This window comes from Elephas maximus, chromosome 4, assembly GCF_024166365.1.
Source record: "Elephas maximus indicus isolate mEleMax1 chromosome 4, mEleMax1 primary haplotype, whole genome shotgun sequence".
In the NCBI taxonomy this organism is placed as follows: Eukaryota; Metazoa; Chordata; class Mammalia; order Proboscidea; family Elephantidae; genus Elephas; species Elephas maximus.
The window spans coordinates 42,174,637-42,197,913 of NC_064822.1; the positions used below are offsets into that span (position 1 = coordinate 42,174,637).

General features: G+C 41.4%; 2 protein-coding genes across 4 annotated transcripts in view; one reads left to right on the top strand and one right to left on the bottom strand.

Moving 5' to 3' along the window:
- Positions 1 to 165: 165 nt before the first annotated feature.
- MEIG1 (meiosis/spermiogenesis associated 1) lies at positions 166 to 17,302 on the bottom strand. 2 transcript variants are annotated; one of them, XM_049881940.1, is made up of 5 exons: positions 17,258 to 17,302; positions 10,202 to 10,667; positions 5,437 to 5,552; positions 4,874 to 5,040; positions 166 to 687 (listed from the first exon to the last, which is right to left on the bottom strand). In XM_049881940.1, exons 3-5 carry the CDS (start codon positions 5,483 to 5,485, stop codon positions 559 to 561), a joined length of 345 nt encoding a protein of 114 aa, XP_049737897.1. In that variant the 5' UTR covers positions 5,486 to 5,552; positions 10,202 to 10,667; positions 17,258 to 17,302; the 3' UTR covers positions 166 to 558. The 2 variants fall into 2 exon arrangements, with proteins under 2 accessions (XP_049737897.1, XP_049737898.1); XM_049881941.1 differs by lacking the exons at positions 10,202 to 10,667; positions 17,258 to 17,302 and having other exon boundaries at positions 5,366 to 5,520.
- A 109-nt stretch (positions 17,303 to 17,411) lies between these two features.
- The window catches only part of DCLRE1C (DNA cross-link repair 1C), a 55,309-nt gene continuing 49,443 nt past the window's right edge, over positions 17,412 to 23,277 (top strand). The window contains exons 1-2 of one of the 2 annotated variants that reach the window (XM_049881942.1): positions 17,412 to 17,607; positions 22,194 to 22,245. In XM_049881942.1, coding sequence (XP_049737899.1) covers positions 17,499 to 17,607; positions 22,194 to 22,245 — 161 coding nt within the window. In that variant the 5' untranslated portion in view covers positions 17,412 to 17,498. The remainder of the gene's footprint in view (positions 17,608 to 22,193; positions 22,246 to 23,277) is intronic. The other variant, XM_049881943.1, reaches the window with a different exon arrangement.

Below are 23,277 nucleotides of genomic sequence, written 5' to 3' on the forward strand. Positions count from 1 at the left end.
TTTATTCCACTGGAGATGTGAGGTTACTGGGGTATTTATTACATATCTACTCCCCATCATCATTGGTTGAGGATTGCTTCCAGAGGGGCATTATTCCTTGATATTTCCAGTCTGCTGACAAGAGGCAAAGGACTCCAGGGGCAAGAGAAAGCCCTCAGGCCACAGAATGCCGACATGGAAGTTCAAAGTCATGCTCTTGTGAAGTGATAAAGATAAAGGATTTGGGGCAGGGGCACCATCAGCATCTGTTAGAAAAGAATACATAACTAGCTGGTCTATTTTGGGTTTCACATGGGGCTACTGTTTTCATGCATAATGGTTATTCTACCACAGTTGAAATGGCCAGGAAGAGCAGGTTCAAGAAGGGTACAACTTCAATGCTTCTGCAGCTGTATTTTAGAACAGGACAAGGTGATTAATAGATAGCAAGTTTCATGGCTGTTGTGTTTCAAAACATTAAACTGAAGACTACATGTTATTTTGTAAAGTGGCATTTACACGATGTAGAGTGAAATGAATTTTTAAAGTACAATTGACTAGTAATACAAGGAAGAGAGGCTAATAAGCATAAATTTTCACTTTGTGGACTTCCTTGTCTTCACATTCCCTCTGTTTGTTGTAGTAATAGAACGTATTGTCCCTTCTCTGTAGTTTCTTCACATATCCTGTCTCTGGCCAACGATCTACCTGTGCATCAAAAACCAGAAGACAAATATTGTAATGTCAGTCTTATTTTTATATAATATTTTACTAACAGTAAAAAACACAACTCACAACAAAAAAAAATTAAAGTGTAAAATTAAATTGTAGTAACATTTGAATTTTTAGAGAACGTATTACACACATACATAAAATACATTCTAAACTTGCAAACTTATACTGTAAAAGGACTAATTCAATGCTTTGCTCTAGATCCCTATTTCTAGATTTAAATTTCTGCTCAGTGGCCAAGATAGAGAAAACATTAAAAATAACCTAAAGCTTTCAAATGTTTTAACCGCCTAACTTCTAAAACTAAGACCCCATTCTAAAACTAAGACCCACCTACTGCTGGCTGTTGATGCTTGGGCAGTGACTAAAAACCGAAGACATCACTATAGGTACAGATGTTTTTCCTCACGTCTAAATTTCAAGTTCACCTTGAAACCCAGTTTTAATAGAAATTTGAGATCATGAATATAGCCCTCAACAATCTTTTCTCATCTTCTCCCCACTGTTCTTTCTTGTATATCATATTGGTTTCCTTCCTTCCTTGTCTGGAGTGATCTAATTCGGACATTTTCCTCTCCTTCCCCTCAAAATTCAAGTTCCGCCTTCTTGACTAGGTCAATGCCTTTCTGCTGTTGAACATGTGTCTTCTGGATTTTGTGAGATCCATTCTATCACTGTCAAAAGCCTATCATTCAGGTAGCAGGCATGGTCTAGAAAATCAAATCCTATTCTTCAACACCATCTGTCTATACAGCTGTTACTTTTATATTCCCCACTTATAAATCACATCTTTCAGTTGGGAGAAAAGATGAATATACTATCTGTGTCCCTGTGTCTTTTATTACTTAATAACTCATTTTAATTTTCTTCTGTCGACTTGTTTATTTATGAATCAGCAAAAATAGGTAGCAGCATGCTTGATAAACTTTGGCAGACTCTCTGACAAATAAATTTTAAGAAAAAAGAAAAAACAACTGTTTCTGTCACTTAAATCAAGCCTACTTTTTGTTGCTTCCACTACCCCTGGTAGGGAAGGGAGGTGTCCTCAAGTCTCCATCATAGCTCTCTTCCTCCAAGTGACAGTAGCAGGTTCTTTTTCATTTACTAGGGTCCCGAAAACCATCTCCTTCAGTGAAGCAAGTACAACTGCTGCTTCTTCGGAACATTCAGCACCACGTTACAAGAAATGAGCCTCAACACAGCTAGGCTGGTCATCCACTTCTAGGCATTTTCCTTTTTTTTTTTTTAAAATTGTACTTTAGATGCAGGTTTACAGAACTAGTTTTCATTAAACAGTTAGTACACATTGGTTAACAACCCCAAAACATCTCAACACTCTCCCTTCTTGACCTTGGGTTCCCTATTACCAGTTTTCCTGTCCCCTCCTGCCTTCTAGTCCTTGCCCCTGGGCTGGTGTGCCCCTTTAGTCTCAATTCGTTTTATGGGCCTGTCTAATCTTTGGCTGAAGGGTAAACCTCAGGAGTGACTTCATAGGCATTTTCTTTTTATACCCCTTTGCCATCTCTGAATCTTTTTCTTGTTGGCTTTTTACTTGATCACTCCCATTCAATCTAGGATGCCTACATTCTTTAGAGAATCATGGAGTGGAATGTTATGTTCAAGTCCAATGATCTTCTCCTCAGACACTAATAGCATTCTTAACAGGCGTGTGCTTCAGTAAGGGAATAAAGCGTTGCTCAATCCCTTCAGACCACCGTGCAGCTGGTAAAGGCATCCCAATCAAGGCAAACCTTCACTTACCATGTTTTTCATACCCAGCCTTTAAGGCCCACTGTAAATGTCAAAAGTATTGGGTCATGAAGCTTTCCTGATGGTTGTCCCAAAAGAAAGTGATTTTTCTTCATTTAAGTATTCTTCTTTTAAGGTATATATACTTTGAGTTGCAGAAGGTTTTGTTCTCTTGTTATTTGACTTTTTAATACTAATATAAGCTGCCATTTATTAAATACTTAATGTTCATCCATTTAACAAATTATTATTTTTTTTTACTACAATGCTAGGCATTTCAAACGCATGATTTCATTTAATTCCTGTGACAATCTTCTAAAACAGGCACTGCCATCATCATTTTGTGGTTGAGAAAATGGAGGTTCAGTGAAGTTAAGAACCTTGTTCAATATTACTCAGCGAACAAGAGATAGAGCCAGGATGCAGACCCTGGAGAGTCTGATTCCAAAGCCCGCATTCTTCCTATTGGTCCACTAAATTTCTTGAGGTCAGGAACTCTCATATTTTCATCTCCTAAAGCACTGAGCACAGAAATTTGCACACAGTAAATACTCAATACGTATACGCTGAATTGAAAAGCAAAACCTCTCCATATTTACCAAGGGATATAATGAATAGGACTGTTCTACCCTTCATAACACACACATGCATATCTCATTCACCTCTTGGGATTTTCCCTTTAAAGAACGTGCTTTGCATTCTCTTAAATCTGATTTTACCTGAATAACAACATTACTGGATATGGGGGTGAGAAAAACACCAAGAACGTTTTGTTCCACATGGCCTATATGATCCTGTGTCTTGTACATCTTTTAGAGGCATCCCAATCTCAAGGTAGGAAGCCTATTTTTGAACACACCATTAAAATAATACTTGGGTTTTACCTACTTAAAAGCCATAGGCCTTACAGTAATTAAAACTACTTTAGGTAATGGGGACAGAGTAAAATGTTAGTATATATGAGAACAAGGATACATGAAAATCACAGTAGTCAAATCTCCATTTTGATCAATGTTATGGATTGAATTGTGTCCCCAGAAAATGTGTGTCAATTTGGCTAGGCCATAATTCCCAGGGTTCTGTGACTGTCTACCATTTTGTCATCTGATGTGATTATTCTCTGTGTTGAAAATCATACCTCTATGATTTTAGTGAGGCAGGATTACAGGCAGTTATGTTAATGAGGCAGGACTCAATCTACAAGATTAGGTTGTATTTTAAGCCAATCTCTTTTGAGATATAAAAGACAGAAGTGAATGGAGAGACATGGGGACCTCCTACTACCAAGGAAGCAGAGCTGGGAGCAAAGCGTGTCCTTTGGACCACTCCTAGACAAGGGAAAGACTGAGACAAGGACCTTCCCCTGGAGCCAACAGAGAAAGAAAGTCTCCCCCTGGAGCTGACACCCTGAATTCTAATTCCAGCCTCCCAAATTGTGAGAGAAGAAAATTCTCTTTGTTAAGGCCATCCACATGTGGTATTTCTGTTATAGCAGTGCTAGATAACTACGACAATCAATAGTTTTAACTTCATTCCCACCAATTCTAACACACCTATCAAATCAATGCCTATTAAATTAAAGTCTATTAAAGTTTAGCTCTGTATTGCTTCTATTCCTTTTCTTATCTACTTTTGTAGGAAGTAGAGACCAAAGGCAGAAAGGAATGAAAGAAGAAAGAATATAAAAATCTGAAAAATCCATAAATGAATTAGTCTCCAAAAAACTGTTCATAATAAAACATAAAATTGTTAAAAATTTTTAAAAAGCTGTGAGTTAATTATAAATTCTTGGTTGCAACACCAAATCTAAAAATTAAAACACATTCATGAATAGTGGCATTTTCTATAATATTCTTAAAAATTCAATCTTAGTGTCCAGTAGAATACATAAATTAAAAAAAAATCACACTATAAACCAGTGCCACGTCTAGATTTAGAGCTAGTCTTTGTAAACCAAAACCATGTCTCTAACCTCTCAGGAAAGCCTGGGATGCATATCCCAAATCAGGGCTTGTTCTCCAATAATTTCCATGAAAAACACAGAATTTATCCCCTTTCTAATTCATGGTTAAAATAGAAAAGAACATTCACAGGATAGAAATAACAGTTACCCAAGAAACAAAGAAAACAGAGATTAAACATCACATAATAGAACCACCCAAGTGAGGGAAAAAGCACAGATGCATAATTAATAAAAGCTAGAAAATTTTTCATGATTTGAAATTGAGGGACCACCCCTACCCCCAAACTACCTGGCAAGTCACTCTTCTGGGCATCAGTCAACTCATCAATAAAACGAGACAGTTAGACTAAGACCCCCCTTCCAGTTAGTCTCTGGTTCTTTGTGTTTTAATATTTTTCATCATCTTACAAACTCATTTTGAATTCAAGTTTGTAGAGACATAAACCTTACCATAGAAACTTGTTTCACTTGTTTATATTCAATTTCATCCCGATATCCTGCTTGTTGAAATCGGTACAGATTTTCTATCTCTTCTGACCACTTTTTGGCACGACTTATTGATTTTGGTTTCACATCAGAACTAGCCATGGCTACAGAGTTCTTATTACCAGCTATTTCTGAAAGATGTTAAAACAATGTTAATATACGTGGTTTTGAAAGTCCCCTTAAGAATGAACAAAATCATAGAGTTCAAAATCCCACCAAATATATTAATTTTTAACATTAAATTCTAAGATTGAGAAGGATTCATGTTCTATTTGGGAGGGGGAACCCCTGAAAGATACCACAGAGAACTCTTTATTTCTCAGATAAAATAGCATTCAGATTTATGGAGTGATATTCTAAATGCTGTGTACCAATTCTGGTGTTCTAGGTAACAGTGTGCACATTACTGAAAAACTCTTATTTTTAACTGCTCAATAAATTATCGAAATATCCCACCACCATTCCATTTGATTATATTCAAAACTGCATCTCCTTTTTCTTAGGAAATGTAAGATCAGTCTTCTCACTCTCTTCCCTTTCCTGTTGCTGGGACACAACGATTTCTTCTTTTTCCATTTCTTAATTGCTTGGAGACATACAAATCACTGCAATCCATTTACTCAGGTCACTGTAGCACCCGATCCTAGGACAGACCAGTAAGAGAAGACAGACTAACACAATTCCATGAAAGCTATATGGCTGTTACGATGCTGACATCATTGATTTGAAAACACTGTGTTGTTGTTGTTAGGTGCCCTGGAGTCGGTTCCAGCTCACAGCGACTCTATAAGACAGAGTAGAACTGTTCCATAGGGTTTCCAAGGAGCAGCTGTGGATTTGAACTGCCGACCTTTTGGTTAGCAGCTGAGCTCTTAACCACTACGCCACCAGGGTCCAGAAAACACTGCTGGGGTCACGAATGGTCTTTAAAATTTAAATACTCAACGCCAGTTCATGTAATTGTCTATTCACCAAACTTCTATAGCCAGTTTTTCTAAGAATAACCTTGCATATGTTTTCTCAGCTACTTCTTATTTTATTACCAAAAATATCTCAGTCGTTTCACTAAAATAAAGTATCCAGAATTTTCATCACAATTCTCTGAATTCATTTTTCCATTAAAATATATTTGTATTGGCTGAAATAAAGTCAAACCTCATAGAGAAAAGAAAGCAAAATAACCATCACATCAATTAGAAATATCCATCCCTAACATCAGGCGAACACCCCACATACGAGTTAGAAGGATAGACTTAAAAGGTGTTTTACAATAAATGCCTTAAAAGTATAATAAATTTAGCTCTACCTGGATTTGACAGGGGAAAAACCAAAGAAAATGGAAGTGAAACTGATAGAATTGAACTTCAGACAAATGTTTCTCCAGTATGATAGGTGTAGCCTAAAAGTTCCCTCACTGATAGTAAGAAAAAGATAATGAAGAACTTTTGGAGGCTGAGAGTGTTTCAAACACGAAAGGAACTGACAGACCTTTTTCTATGAAAAATAAGGAAGCTGGACTTATGCTCCCTTCCCACCTCCTCTAGAATTTTGTCACATTGTTTAACATTCTAAAGACTATGACATGTACATTCTATCCTGAAACCATAATTTCCACAGTTGTTTGGATTTAGTCCCAGATGTAAATGAAGTCGTTTGAGTCACACGGTTCTTATCCTGATGAAAGTGTAACTACTTAAGTGAATACATCATTAGTATTGTTGTTTTCATTTTTCCAATGTGGATACCAACATTTATATTGTCCAGAACTAATATAATTAAGGACATTGTTAATATTTAACTTTCAAAAAACTTTTGATTCTTATTTATTAAATATTGCAAGTTTAAGGCAATTAATTGGTATTATAGGACTTTATATAAAATTTGGAATGCCTGACAAAATAATAAATAAGCTATGTTTCAGCAAAACACTTGTCTTTTATTTTCATTCATTTTAATGGGAGGTTAGCTGCTTCACTGCTACAGTATACTAGCTATGATCAAATAAATGATTCGGACATATGAGCTTGTGGTTGTTACTGTATGCCACACAGTCGATTCTGACTCATAGTGACCCTATAGGACAAAGTAAAACTGCCACCACAGGTTTTCCTAAACCTTTACCGGAGCAGATCACCAGGTCTTTTCTCTCTCAGAGTTGCTGGTGGGTTTGAACTGCCAGCCTTTTGGTTGTCAGCTGAGCACTTAACCATTGTGCCACCAGGGCTCCTTTGTGGTACATTCTGATAATCCCTTAATATATGTATGTAGAAGAAATTTTTGTGTAGGAAAAAAAATGACTCTAAGTAACATAAAAGAAAAAAGACGTGCTAATTCAGTATTAAAAATACTTTCAAAATCAATCCTTTTTACATGAATTAAGTGGCTTATCAAATTGCTTTTACGGATAAAGTACCTTTTCTAAAAGCAGTGGTACAATCTTAATTTTTGTTTCACCCAAGCCCTTTTTGCTTTAGGCTTGGCTTTCTGAAACATAATTGTGGTAGGATGGACTGTTTTTGTGTGGCCTTTCTCGCCAAGGTCTTATAACTCCCACCCAAGTGATTGGGTGGGACTGTGCAAATAAGGTAATTGTGGCCCACCAAGGGGGATGGTCAGTTTTGCCATCCCTCTGGGCTTGAAATGAGCCATCCCAGAGGTGGGAGAGAAGAGGATCCCACCACCACCAAAGAAGACCAGCCAACAGCAGAACATGTCCTTTGATGTGGGAGCCCTGCGCTGAGAAGCTCCTAGAGCCGGGAGAGAGCGAGCTGTAAAAGAAGCAGTGGCAGAGAAACAGTGGCAGGAGAAACCAGCAGGAGATGATGTGTTGGGCTTCCTGCCTATGGAGTGAGAAAGCTGAGTGTCTTTGGGCAGGAAGCTTGCTGGTGGAGTGGGGTGCCTCCAGGCACTTATCGGCAGAGCTAAAAGAGCTTTGTAACACTTACCTGAGTGGGACAGAGGCCTAGGGCCAGAGAGAGGGGCCACTGGGAACAGCTGGGAAGAGGCTGTCCTGATAGAACAACTGTATTGAGTGTTCCTGAACCTGAAATATAACCCGTTACTTCCCTAGTAAACCCCGCAAATGTGATTATTGTCTGTGAGTTCTGTGTGGCCATTGTAATGAATTACCGAACCCAGGAAAGAAGTAGAGAGTGCCATGGGAGGGATGGTTGGTGTCAAAATTGGTAAAGATGGCGGAGAGGGGAGGCATGTCTGATCCCCGCCTCATAGGAATCAGCCTGGTGTTGTTCTTGATTCTCCTTTCCCCTTGTGAAGTTAGAGGACGTCAAACGCTGCTCCCATGCCATTTTCACAATTATAAAATACTTTTATTTACTTGTATTCATTCAAAAAGTATTTTACTGAATGTCATTTATGCAACCTTTTGTCACTTTCATGTCAATTATATCAACTCTACATATTAAAATGCCGCATTTTACTAGAAAATATGCTGCATTTAGTGAAACTACTGGGAAATCGCCATCTTTCTTGGTGGAATAAAAATCTTCTTGATATATCTGACATTTCAAAACTATTTTTTCTTGAGAAAAGTTTTCTCAAAAAGCTAAAAAAAATATGAACACAATTTTCACCATAGTAGGAACCCTAGTGGCTATTATAGGAGTCCTGGTGGCACAGTGGTTAAAGCACTCGACTGCTAACCGAAAGGTCAGCAGGTTCGAAACCACCAGCAGCTCTGCTGGAGAAAGACTGGGTAGTTTGCTTCTGCAGAGATACACAGCCTTGGAAACTCCATGGGGTCGCTATGAGTCAGGGTCAACTAGGCAGCAGTGGATTTGGTTTGGTTTTAACGGCTATTATAACTATACTACCTAGTGGTGGTGCAAATTCCATATATATAGTCTCTCATATCTTTCAATTTATTAAAAACAAAATGAAACTAAAGTTAGGAAAGATCAATTTACAATTTCTTAATTATTTCAGCAGTTCTGGGAAATCAGTGGAAATACTAATTTGGCTAGGAACATTCAACACGTTGAAACTTAGTGTTGTTTTATTTATTGACTGTGTTGGCAAAAATAATTGCCACCACAGTCAATAAATACTTTTTATCTGCAGAAACAGGAAATGGCAGTGCCATTTTCTTCTGAAAGACCTGTGCTTCTAGCTTGTGAAAACTGAATTTTATTAAACAGCATTAGGGTTTGAACATAAAAACCCACCAATCCCAAATCTCTGACAATTTTAATAAAACACAAAAACGTTCTAAAGTAATCAGACATCTCTGAGGCAGCTAGCTACCCCAAACACCCTTCTACATAAAACCGCATTCTCTAGCAAAAGCCCTTTTCACCTCCTCTACCATGTGAAAGTGTTTACTGGTACAAAAACTCCAAAAGCATTAGTATCTCTAATCATTCGCGTCTTTCCCCATTTTATTATTTTCCCCAAAGGCAGCAAGACAGAGCAGCACGTAACCTTGGCCAAGTCAACTAAGAACTCTGGGCCTCAGTCTCCCGACCTGTAAAAGGGTGAAGCATTACCCAGTCTGTATAGTCTTCACATTCCCCTTCCCGACTTTCGGGGGTGTTCAGTTGAAAGTAAAAGCAAACCCCAAACATGCTTCTTGATCCACGGTTCGAATGTGCTAATTTACATTCGTGCGGCATAAATTCACTCTCCGAACCCCACAGCTGACTGCCATGCCTTCCCCGGTCCCACAAACTTTTTTTCTGCCACAAATTGCCAACTCTATCTGGGATAAAATCTGTCTAGACAGGGCTGGGATGAAAAAATTATTCTAAAAAGTGAATCATTGGCTCATAAGATGAATTCCAGAAAGAGGCCTGAGTCACAGGCCCTAAAGTCAAAGGAGGCGGAAGGCCACCCTGAAACTACGGCAAAAGAGATTCTGAAACTCAGAACTGGCCAGATAAAGGCACTCCTTGAAAAGAGGGTAAGGAGCCCCGGCTGCCCAATGGTTAAACTCTCCACTGCTAACCAGAAGGCTGGCGGTTCCAATCCACCAGCCGCTCAGCAGGACACAGATGTGGTTAGTCTGGTTCCGTAAGGATTAATCTTGGAAACCCTGTGGGGCAGTTCCCCTCTGTCCTATAGGGTTGCCGTCAGTCAGAATACACTCCACCGCAAAGGGTTTTCTTTGAAAAAAAGAGAGACGAAACGTGAAAACAAAACACCAAGCAGGGCATAAGTCCGGAACCTAGAAGCGCCGGGCGGAAGAGGCGGGGCTTACGTTTCCGGGGCGGGGCCCGGGTCAGGTGTAGGGGACGGGTGGGCGGTCTGGCCCTAAAGCGGTACATTTGCCCAAACCTGAGGTCCAGGTCTCGGTGGTTATCGTCGCTTGGCGGACCTGGAAAGACCGGGGGCGTCCCTCCTGGGAGCTCTCAGGTGCAGGCCGCGGTCCTCGTGTTCTCCACTCAAGATCCTTGACTGGGCCAGCGAAAAGTCAACTGTCACGGCCTTTTTGATCCTCGCGTCTCCGAGCAACGCGGTGGCCCCGCCGTGTCCCGCCCCAAGCGAATGGGGCTCTGTGCGCGTGCGCGAGGGCTGACAGGGTCGGGGATAGGTAGTCTGCCGAGTCAGCGTTCATCCCGGATGGGGGCTTGCAAAGGCTTAACACTGACCAGGGGTGGAGAGTGAAATGCATTATTAGCTGCTTGTTGAATCCCAGAAAGCATTCCCTAAGAAAGCGGATGACCATGGGCGTTTCTTGCCCCTGATAGTACATATCTCCTGTGTCCTCGTTTTTCATTCTGTGGGGATTAAATGAACCAATCTAAAGGGTCAAGCATAGTGCCCGGCAATTGCTAAAAGATAAATGTTATCTAGGGCTTTTACGATTTTTTAAACATTATCTTCATTATTACCCTTAAAATACCATTTACTGGCAAGTCCCAAATTTATTTCCTCATTCCAGATCCCTCTCTAAACTGTACACTTCGGTACCCAACGTGCGTATTTCAACATTCATTTGGTTGTGCAAATGGAACCCCTGACCCCCACCCCAAAATCAATTAATCAATAAAACCTCCTTCCACAGTCTTCCCCATTTCAGCTGATGGCACCGAGGATCCTCTCTTTCACTTAACCTCTATATCCAAGCCATCAGCAAAACCCGTTGCTTTTCTTGCTCCTACACGAGTCCACACCACTATCATTTCATCCTCCGGTTACTACAGTAGCCTCCAACAGGTCTTCCTCCGCTCAAAATCCTGCAATCATCCCCCATGTCATGGAGCCCTGGTGTCACAGTGGTTAAGAACTTGGCTGCTAACCAAAAGGTCTGAAGTTTGACCTTTTGGTTCGCTCTTTGGAAACCCTACAGGGCAATTCTACTCTGTCCCATAGGGTTGCTATGAGTTGGTATTAAATCGCAGAGTAAAAACCAAAGTCTTTATAAGGCCAGCCAAGCCCTACGAAATTAGCACACAAGCCCCTCCTCCCTTACTCTGGATTGCGCTGCATCAGCCACAGTGGACTTCCTGCTAGTCCTGCACTTGTTCCCACCTTAGGGCTTTTGACGCAGCTGTTCCCTTTGTTTGGAATGGCCTTTTTCCAGGTTATCTGCTAACTTCCTCATCTCCTAGTTTTTGTTAAAATCTCAGCCTGCCCCCCTCCCCTACCCCTGGTCACGCTCTCTATCCTGCTTACTATGTTCTAATATTTCCTTTTTGCCACAGGACTTGTTGAATTGTGTCCCCTAAAAAGATATGTTGAAATCCTAACTCCATGACCTTGTTTGGAAATAGGGTTTTTCTTTTGCTATCAGTTAAGTAAAATGAGCTATACTCTTGAGTAGGATGGGTCCTAATACTAATCCCTTCTGAGTGGTATTTTATAAAAGGAACAGAGACAAACAGGGGGAAGACACCATATGATGATGAAGGCAATGCATCCATAATCAAAAAGAACGCCAAAGATTGCAAGTAGCTCCCAGAAACTAGGAGAGAGCCATGGACCAGCTTCTCTCTCAAAGCCCTCAGAAAGAATCAACACAGCTAATGCCCTGAATTTGGATGTCTAGCTTCCAAAACTGTGAGAAAATAAGTTTCTGTTCTTGAAAACCATCCACTTTGAGATGTTTTGTTATGGCAGCTATAGGGAACTAACACAGCACTTATTCACCACACAGGGTCGCCATGAGTCAGAATGGACTTGACCACAACTAATGACAACAATATAGTATTTAAATAGTTTATTTATCAGTTTTATTGTCTCTCTCTTGCTAGAATGTAATTTCCACAAGCAGAGATCTGGTTGTACCATAAAGTCCTAGAACAGTGCCTAGCACGCAGTAGGTGTTAAAGTAATATATTTGAATAAATACATTTCAGCAGCAGCACCACCACCCCACCACTGCTGTGGGAGCAGTGAAGCACAGTGGTTAAGAGTATGGCCTCTAGGAGATGGTGCCCTTGGGTTTGCATCTGGGCTCTACTGCTTACCAGTAACAAGATCTGCAAGTTGCTTGTCTTAGTCATCTAGTGCTGCCGTCACAGAAATACCACAAGTGGATGACTCTAATAAAGAGAAGTTTATTTTCTCACAGTAAAGTAAGTGAAAAGTCCAAATTCAGCGTGTCAGCTCCAGGGGAAGACTTTTTCTCTCTGTTGGCCTTCTCATCCATCTTCCCCCAGACTAGGAGTTTCTCTGCACAGGGATTCCAGGTCCAAAGGACACGCTCTGCTCCCAGCGCTGCTTTCTTGGTGGTATGAGGTCCCCAGCTCTCTGCTTGCTTCCCCTTCCTTTTTATCTCTTGAGAGATAAAAGGTGGTACAGGCCACACCCCAAGGAAACTCCCTTTACATTGGATCAGAGATGTGACCTGGGTAAGGGTGGTGTTAGAATCCCACCCTAATCCTTTTAAACATAAAATTACAATCACAGAATGGAGGACAACCACAGAATACTGGGAAGCGTGGCCTAACCAAAGTGATACACACATTTTGGGGGGGACATAATTCAATCCATGACATTGCTTAACCTCAGTTGCCTCTACTGTACAATAAGAACAAAACATGTACCTATCTGATGGGGTTGTTGTGAAGATGAAATAATAAATATAAAGCACTTAGGATAGCATTTGGACCTACATAAATGTTAGATATTATTTCCACTAGAATGTGCATTCCATTAGGGTAGGGATTTTTGTCTGGTTTGCTCACTGCTTTCTCTGCCTAGAACAGTGCCTGGCACATAGCAGATGGTCAGTGACTATTTGTTGAATGAATGAGTGAATGCTTGCCATCACCTTCCCTAGACTATTGTAGCAGCTTCCTACTCAGACTACCTGCGCCACATTGCCCTAGTGCCCTTTCTAAACTCTAAGTCAGCGATTCTCAAACTTTAGTATCTATCACAATGAAAAGTGCATTAAAACATAGATTGCTGGATCTAGCCCCAGAGTTTCTGATTCGAAAGGTCTGGGATGGGGCAGAGAATATTGTTGGTGATGTTATACCAGGGTCTACTCTTTGAGAAATACTGTTCTAATCTGACCTGTCACTCCCTTGCTTGAAAACCACGAGGCTTCCCACTACCATTCAAGTTAAACTTTTTAACTCCTTGGCTTAATGTATAAGGTCCCTCATGGTTTGATCTCACCTGGTTCAGTCTCTGCACCCCTGCTAAGTCCCCATCATTTCCTCCTTTTGAGCCCAGTAGTCTGGTTAAAAGGGAGTACTAGCAGTTCCCACAACTAGATAAAAACTCATTCCAGGGACTTCAACTGTTCTTGGGCCTGGAAGCTGAGCTCAAATTCACCTCTGCTACTAAGTTTCTCTTATAGCCCCTTTCTCCTTGCAGAATTGAGCTCTCTCCCAGGAGCTCATCCTGAGCACACATTAAAGTACCTGTAAAACTTCTTGCATTTATTTACCTGGATTTTTCCTTCTGCCATACTGTAAGCTCTTAGCAGACGATTCCTTTAAGTGCTTCTAGGTTCAAGCACTGCCCCTAGCACTTAGCAAACGAAAACCAAACTTGTTGTCATCAAGTCATTTCTGACTCATGGCGACTCCATGGGTTACAGAGTAGAACTGCTCCACAGGGGTTTCTTGCTTACAGTCGTTAGGGAAGCAGAGTGCCAGGCCTTTCTTCTGTGGCACTGTTGAGTGGGTTTGAACCACCAACCTCTGAGTCAGTAGGTGACCCCAAACCATTTGTGCCACCCAGTGATCTTTGTCAATTAGTAAATGTCCAGTAAATAATTATAGGTAATATTTATTGAGCACTTGCCATTGTCCAGGGCTTTGGGTAGCCTTTATTATAATCTCCATTTTACAGTTGAGAAAACCTAGCTACAGATAGGTCCAGTGATGTAACCAAGATCACACAAATAGTAAGGGCTTAGGTGAGACTTTAACCAGGGCCTCCAAAATCTAACGATGAGAATCTCAGCCCCTGAACTTTATTTTGCGATGTTAACTTGCATGAATCCACACATTTCTCTCCTGATTTCTAAGCCAAACTTCCTCTCACCCTCTTCCAACAATGAAATTAGAATTTAAAAAATTACAAAAACTGAAGATAAGCTATCTGCGGCTAAATCTTGTGAATTAGGACATCTTGAAATTTAAAATTGTTAACCCTTAGTGGTAAGCACAGCACCTTGCTTTTATAAAAAAAATTTAATAAATTTTGTGTATGTTATTTTACATTGCTTACTAACATATCTAATTGTGTAATTCCTAATATAACATTCCTTCTAAAAGAATAGCATAAAACACGGTAAACCTATAACTCAAGTTATGCAATTAAGAAAAGTATATCCTGTAGTGATTTTCCAACAAAGATTCGTATCTACCTGAATAACTAATTTTCAGCTGTTCAATATAAACTTGCTAGCAGTTTTCAGTCCTGCTGAGACGGACTGAATCAAGGACTCAGAAGTTCAAAGAGCTCTGGGATTGCTGAAAGGTGGAAATTCCCAGCCGGAATATGGGGAAACAGTAGAAGCTGGCATTGTCGACCACATATCACAGTTTTCTTTATAAGCACCCACAGGAGAAATTTTTCTTGGGACTTGGTATCCAGAAAATTGGGCTGCTTCTGAAAAGCTGTTTTATTTTCGTCTTAAGGGTGCCACAGAGCTTGTAAGTGATTGTGTCTCCCTCTTTACTTTGGCCTCCAGGAAAGCCAATGTATGGCCCACCTCTCACCAGAGTACATGTGTGCATGTCTGTGAGCTATTCTTACCCGTCTTCACTATTTTCTATCCTACCTTTCTGCTTTGTCCCGACTTTCTCAATATTTTCCTATATTCTTTTGTACTGTATTCATTGTGGAAAGAAGTGGGGATATGTGGGCAAGTAAATAAGAATATGAGTATTATCTTGACCTGTAGCCTTTAATGAGCTCCAAATTCTATCAGAGGTAGATACATTGGACTCCCCAGATGCCAGGCTCACTGCAGAATTTATCCTCAGGTACAGTCAACCTAGACAGCACTAAAAAAACAAAGAAACAAACAAAAAAAAACTCCATTGTCCTTGAGTCAATTCCCATCCCATGTGTATCAGAGTAGAACTGTACTCCATAGAATTTTCAACGGATATAATCTTACAGAAGTAGATAGCCAGGCCTTTCATCCGTGGATTTGAACTGCCTACGTTTCGGTTTGTAGCCCAGGGTAACCCATTTGTGCCACCTAGGGACCTAGACACAATGATACAACCTAACCAAACTTATTGCCGTCGAGTTGATTCTGACTCATAACGAACTTGTGGGACAGAGCAGAACGGCTCCCACAGGGTTTCCAAGGCTGTAAATCTTTACTGAAAGAGATTGCCACATCTTTCTTCTGCAGATCGGCTGATGGGTTTGAACCATCAACTTTTCGGATAGCCACTGAGGGCTTAACTACTGTGCCACCAGGGCTCCTTCTAGACACAATGATAGCCATCTATACCTCTCCCACTCCTTCCACCTTTTTTTTTTTTTTTTTTAAGATTTTATGAGTATCTGTATTTAAATAGGGACTCTGAGTAACTTGGCTGCAGAAACATACTGATATATAAACAGAAAAATAAATTCTCTGAGGGTGGCATTCTGATTCCCCTGGTCAGAACTCATTGTTCTTGGATTTATTTCTGTTTTCCTTTATACCTCTGTGGAAACATACACTTACCATGTTGTACAAATGTGTCCCCTCCCCACAGATTGAAAACAACTTGAAGGCACATTTTAGTCATCTATGTAAGCACCGCAAGGCTTGTCGCAGTTCTGTGCACAAAGCAGGACCTCAAAAGCGTTTGAGTTGTTTGTGGTTAATAATACAGAGGTACCTAAGAAAAATAGCTACGTTGGATACAATAAGTGTCATTGTGACTATTTGGTGAAACTTAATACCTCAACAAACGTTTTTATAAAGTGGTTTTGGTGGTTAAAAAATTCTAGACCTTTTCTCTCCCCCATCATCCTGCCATCTTTTACACATCTTTCTGACATGTTAAAAACATATCTCCAAAGGTGGAGGAGGAAGGCTAGCAGCTAAGATATCCTTGGGATTTTTACTAATTTACTCTAAGAACATGTATTTAAATTAAGATCATCAGGTCTTATTCACTCAATCTGTAGGTTACAAGTGGGAGAGGGAACTAATAATTATTGAACCTACCATGAGTCCCCTTGCTATCGAGCCAATTCCAACTCAGAGGAACCCTGGTGGCACAGTGGTTAAGAGCCTGGCTGCTAACCAAAAGGTTGGCAGTTTGAATCCACCATCCGCTCCTTGGAAACGCTATGGGGCAGTTCTGTTCTGTCCTATAGGATCACTGAGTGGGAACTGACTCCATGGCAATGTTTTTTGTTTACAATTTTCTCATATTGTCCCTGTAGAAGGTATCATGCTTGGTAACGTAGAGCGCCAGCGAAAAAGAGGAAGACCCTCCACGAAATGGACTGACACGGTGGCTGCAACAATGGGCTCAAACACAGCAAGGATCGTGAGGATGGCGCAGGACCGGGCAGTGTTTCCTTCTGTTGCACATAGGGTTGCTATGAATTCTCGCTCACTCCACGGCACCTAACAGCAACAACAATCTTCATAATTTTGCCACGAGGCAGAAATTACGATTCCTATATTAAAAACGAGAAAGTTGAACTCGGCTTTCTGGCTAATGGGTAGAAAAGCAGGAAGTGGAACTCAGTCTGATTCTGAACCGAAACGCTGCACCCCACCTCGCATCCTTGGGTGGAACCAGCTCGTTCAGCTGGGTGTTTCCGCTTCTGCTACAGACACGGACTGCTCTTCACCCGGCAACATCCGTACTGTTCGGTCGAGGCTTTCAGCAAGAATCAGACTCCCCGCTCTAAACCCTCCATTCCACCCAGCTTCTCCAGGTCTAGCCAAAGGAGCCACCTCACCTGTCTGTGTATGCAGCCCGGGTTTTTTAAATTCGAAGTTTGCTGGAGAAAGCAAAGTGAATATACCGTCCCTAGCACCGCCCCTCCCACCAAAGGGCTTCTGTGATTGGGTGAGGCTGCACCTTGGCTGGCCAATGGCGAGGCGGCGGGCTGGCTCCCGGAAGTGGTGGCGCGGTCAGGGATTACTTGGGCTTCAGCGGCGGCCGGCGCGGCGTCCTGCTCGCAGGGATTGGCTGACGCCATGAGTTCCTTCGGGGGACAGATGGTCGAGTATCCAACCATCTCCATAGACCGCTTCGACAGGGAGAACCTGCGGGCACGTGCTTACTTCCTGTCCCACTGCCACAAGGGTGAGTGAGCTCTACACGTAGCCCACTCCCTTGGGAAGCAAGGGGCTGGCTGCTAAGGCTTGGCCCTGGGGGGCAGTCGCCCAAGGGACTGGAGAGAGGAGGAGAGGCGGGCATCGGGGCGCTGGAGCAAGGAAGGTGCAGGCTTTGGGAGGCAGAGGGGGGATTATCAACTACACCTTGTCCCAGCTTGGCTCCTCAACCTCTCTAAGGCTTTATTTCCCTCTTCTGTAAAATGGGACGTTACACCACCATCTGCCTGTTTTGTACTGTCAGGCCTGTTGGTCAGGTGCAACTGTTAGATTCTTTGGTAGTCATCACAGTGGCCTATACTCAGAAGTTGGCTAGGATTAGTTCTTCCCCCATATCCTCACTACCATGTTATAAAGGAAAAAGTTTCAGATCAAATTCTGCCACACACCGAGACGTTTGTTAGCAAGCAGACACACTCTCACACAAACATGCAGACACTCATCAAACAACCTGTCTATGGGCTCCACGAAGTACAAGTTCCTCCTCATTGTAGATATTCTGAACACATCCAATATGAAAGGTTCATTCTAGTTTAGAGGCAAGATGGCAGCAGACAGCCAGAATACTATGATCTCACACATGGAAACATGGCCGTTTAGGGATTAAGTCTAGAGTGTCATCCCTAATGGAATCCCTGCGTGTTGCAAGATGCTTGGCTGCTAACTGAAAGGTTGGAAGTTCGAGTCTACCCAGAAGTGTGTGGAAGAAAGGCCTGTTGATCTATTTCTGAAAAATCAGCCATTGAAAACCCTATAGAGCTCAGTTCTGCTTTGACACACATGGGATCACTATGACTTGGAATCCACTCATTGACAGCTGGTTTGTCGTTGCTAATGATATGGGCTCAAAAGCTTACTAGATTCTCCATGTGAGAATAGAGTGTCTCTAAAATACGTTGAGAGAAAAGATTGAAGTTGCCAAGGGTTTCATTTTACTTGGGTCCACAATCAATGCTGATGGAAGCAGCAGTCGAGAAGTCAAAAGATGCATTGCATTGGGCAAATCTGCTGCAAAAGATCTCTTTAAAGTGTCAAAAAGCAAAGATGTTACCTTGAAGACTAAGGTGTGCCTGACCCAAGCCATGGTGTTTTTGATAGCCTCGTGTGCATGTGAAAGCTGGACAGTGAATAAGGAAGACTAAAGAAGAATTGATGCCTTTGAATTGTGGTTTTGGTGAAAAATGTTGAATGTACCATGGACCAAAAGAATGAACAAATCTGTCTTGGAAGAAGTACAACTGGAATGCTTCTTAGAAGCAAGGATGTCTCATATACTTTGGACATGTTATCCAGAGGGATCACTGGAGAAGGACATCATGCTTGGTAAAGTAGAGAGTCCATGAAAAAGGAAGACCCTCAATGAGATGGATTGACACAGTGGCTACAACAGTGGGCTCAAGCATAACAACTGTGAGGATGGCACAGGACCAGGCAGTGTTTTGTTCTGTTGTACATAGGGCTGCTATGAGTTGGAACCGACACATCAGCACCTAAAAACAACCTGAAATACTTTAGCCAATTCCCAGAGTTTGAATACCAGTAATCTCACAACCATTGCCTGTTTTTAACACCTATTATGCTGATGAATGAGTTACTAATTCTACCAATGAAAAACGTTTTAATATTCATTATGCTAATTAGCACAGCCTTTGGCATTGATTAGGAGCCCTCATGGCACGGTGGTTAAAGCAGTTGCCTGCTAACCGAAAGGTCTGCCTTCAAAACCAGAAGGTCCACAGGAGAAAGATGTGGCAGTCTGCTTCCGTGAAGATTGCAGCCTTGGAAACTCTGTGGGGCAGTTCTACTCTGTCCTGTAGGGTCGCTATGCGTCGGAATCAACTTATCAGCAGTGGGTTTGGTTTGGGTTTGGTTTTGGCATTGACTGGAGATAAAAATAAACTGAAGCGCTTCACTGGCTGCCTCTTTAAGTGTGGACTTCCAGGGTAGCTTGAGAAGTAGTAACTACCCCTTTGGGATGTGAGTTCTTGATAGGGATTACCGATGGCACCTAGTATAACAAACTCATACGTACATACGTATTACAGGTGTTTTAAAACAAACTACAGTTATCAAAACATTTCCCTTCATCACAGGGTTGGTGTGAAGATCAGATGTCTTGTTGATGGAATCACTCGCTTTAACTCTACCACCAGTTGCCACAGAGTTGACTGTGACTCACGGTGACTCCATGTGTGTCAGAGTTGAGCTGCGCTCCATGGAGTTTTCAGAGGCTGGTTTTTTGGAAGTATATCCCCAGGACTTTCTTTAAAGGCACCTCTGGGTGAGCTAGAACTTCCATCCTTTTGATCAGTAGCCGATTGTGTTAACTGCATCACCCAGGAACAAATTGTTGAAGTTACTGCTTTTGGGAAGTTTCTCTGCTTCCTTGTTCAAAGTCACCAGTTACCTCTCTTTAATGAGGAAGATCTGGACCACCACTCTCTAGTTACCAAGCAGCACTGTGAGATCTTTCTGCTTGTTCTTGAGGAATACATTTTTCATTTTGTTTTTCATTGAGAATCTGTTTCTGAATGTTTAAAAGTACTAGAGATAAGGATGCTTCCATTTTTACCTTTCACATTGAGTCTCACTGGAATCTCTGAACTCAAAATTTGATAGACATTATTAAAGTACGGCTTTGGGGATTGTCCTTGATGTTTAGGAGTAGTGGGTTTGGAGAAATAGCTTGTCTAAAGGAATTTGTGAAGCTTATTAATTTGTACGTTAAGCAGGAAATTGAGTTCCTTCTATCCGGCAGTTCATAATAATTTTTCCTGTTTTCTAGTCTGTGCTCAACCAAGATGTAAACTCATCAAGGGCGAGAATTCAACTGCTGCTTTTGAAGATACCTCACGTTGCATTCTAGTGATTTTTAACCATTTTGGACACAGATTTCTTTGAATGTCTGACAAAATCTATGGACTCTTGCTAGAAAAAAATTCAAATATGCATCACATTTTGATATAATTTGGGGTGGGCTCTGAAGCACATTTATTGACCCTGTGGAGCCCAGTGCTGCACTCAGAACCTGTTGCCATTGAGTTGATTCCAACTCTTAGTGACACTGTAGGACAGAGTAGAATGGCCCCATAGGACTTCCAAGGCTGTTAATCTTTACAGAAGCAGACTGCCACATCTTTCTCCCACGGAGCCACTGGGTGGGTTCGAACCACCAGCCTTTTGATTAGCAGCTGAGCAGTTAACCACTGCACCCCCAGGGCTCCTTAGAGGTCACTCAGGGTAGGCTTTTTAAGTATCATTGAGGCCTGGAAGATGAGAGGGAGCCCATGGTCTGAAATAGTGACCCCGGGTTGGGGAAGATCCAGGAGGGGGCAACTTGGTGATTTGTTTTGGCCAAGGAAAAGAAAAAAAGGCCCTGGAAAATAGACTCTGGGTGCAGTCCTACCAGCACTGAGTAAACTTACACAGATTCCCTTGACCACCAGTCAGGAAGGGGGTGACTTGATAAAACGGCTCTAGGGTGCTGTCTACTGAGTCAGTTTGGGAGCGTGTAGCAGAGTCCTGATTCCAGCCTTCTTTTTGCCATGGCACAAACTCTTCAGAAACTCTGATCACTGAGAGCCCTGCTCTAGAACCTACCCATAGGACCTAAAAGACTGGACTAGGAGTGACCTGAGGAGAGTCACCCATTGAGCAGGAAGGTGGACTGTGCTGTGGAGGCATGTGTCCAGTCAGGGCCTGCCAAGTGAGGTGCGGTAACTGCTTGTGTTTACTGGATTTGAGAGTCTTCACATATAAATTGAGGGTGTATACTTTTTTTTTTTAATACATGTCTGTGTTGAGGGGGATAGTTAGAATAATTAGAATTGGTTTGTTTGGACTAAAGTATTTAGAAATGTTTGGTCATTATCTAGGCCGTTATATGCTAAAGACTCAGGACATGTTAAAATGTACTATCTATATAAATGTTATCTTTCTTTGAATGTCCTCTTCCTGTGTATGTTTTTTTGGAAAGCTGTAGAACAAGCAGGTGGGAATGGTAATATCCCACTTGCAACCAAGCAGTCAAAGTACGGTAGCGAGATAATGAAACTCCTCATTCTTGTTTGAGTCCGAACGATTTCCTACAAGCTTCCATGGAAGCAGGCTTGACCTTCTAGATGGAATAACAAGTGATGGGAATGAATGGGCCACATAGAGTGTGGCCTGAGGAGTGGTTTGATTGAAATGAGAGAAGAGATAACAGAAAGGGCTGGAAGTTGTTCTGAATGAGATCCTGGTCACTCATTCTTCTGTGGCTGCTCAGAGTGATGTAGATTCGGCCCTAAGATGCAGGGAGTCATGCTCTTTTGAACTTGCTTTTGATGGCTCAGAGATGGTCAGCTTCTTCTGGTTCCTGGCCTGTTCTCAGGCAGATTCCTCACCCACAGAAGAAAGAGCTACTAGCCAGTAGGAATCAGTCTCTTATAAAAGTGAACCTTTCATATATTTTTGCTCAAAAGGAAGCTTAACACACAGACAACTCAGTTTCCTTGTGCTAAGAAATCTTCTGAAAAAAAATAATGTGTTTGTGATTGTTGATTCTTTTGTTTTTAGATCACATGAAAGGATTAAGAGCCCCTACCTTGAAAAGAAGATTGGACTGCAGGTAATTTATTTTGCTATTTAGAGGCAGTCCCCAGTTTAAAAACTTCCAACTTAAACCCATAGTTACCAACCAACCTCCGTAAAGCCTATTTTATTAAAAATTAAAGGTATGTACGATGGTTCACAATAACAAATGGGTACCACTTTGCGCCATGCATGAAAACATTATTATTGTTATTACAGTTATCCCTTGGTATCCACAGGAGATTGGCTCCAGGACCTCTGCGGATACCAAAATCTGGGGATGCTCAAGTCACTTATATAAAATGGTGTAGTATTTCCATGTAACCTACTCACCTCCTCCTGTACACTTTAAATAATCAAACAATTTGTGTCCTTTTCTGACTAGATATCATATCTCAGTTTGTATGTAAGTCAGAACACTTGGGTATAGCTTGTATCTAACGTCAGCCAAGTGTTTGTTTTAGTATACAGTATTTAGTGTAACTTTCTATGCATAAAAATCATTAAAGAAACACTTCCAGGTACACTAAAACATCTTTAACATAATAATACAGTAACATAGTCCACCTTCCATATCTGCGGATTCTGTATCCACAAATTCAACCAACCACGGATTGAAAATATTCAGAAAAATAGAGTTCCAAAAAGCGAAACTTGAATTTGCTGTGCACTGAGCCCTATGCTGAATCCATGTGGTGAAATGCTGTGTAGGCATACCCTGCTGTAGCCTCCTGCCATTTCACAGATCCCCAGTCTCTCTCCAACACTGGTTGTTTGACCTTGCAAAGACTGAGGAAGCATTAAGTGTTAAGTGTAAGCATTAACAACTATTTACATAGCATTTACATGGTATATGACATCTAGTCAGAAAAGGACACAAATTGTTCGAGTATGGTTTGATGAATTTTTACAAAGTGAACACATCTGTGTGGCTTCCACCCAGATTGAGAAATAGAACAGATCCAATACCACCAAACTCCTTAGGCCTCCTCCCAGTCCTTGCCCTCTCTCCCAAAAGTAAGCTCTATTCTGATATTTATCATCATAGTTTACCTTTGGATGTTTTTTA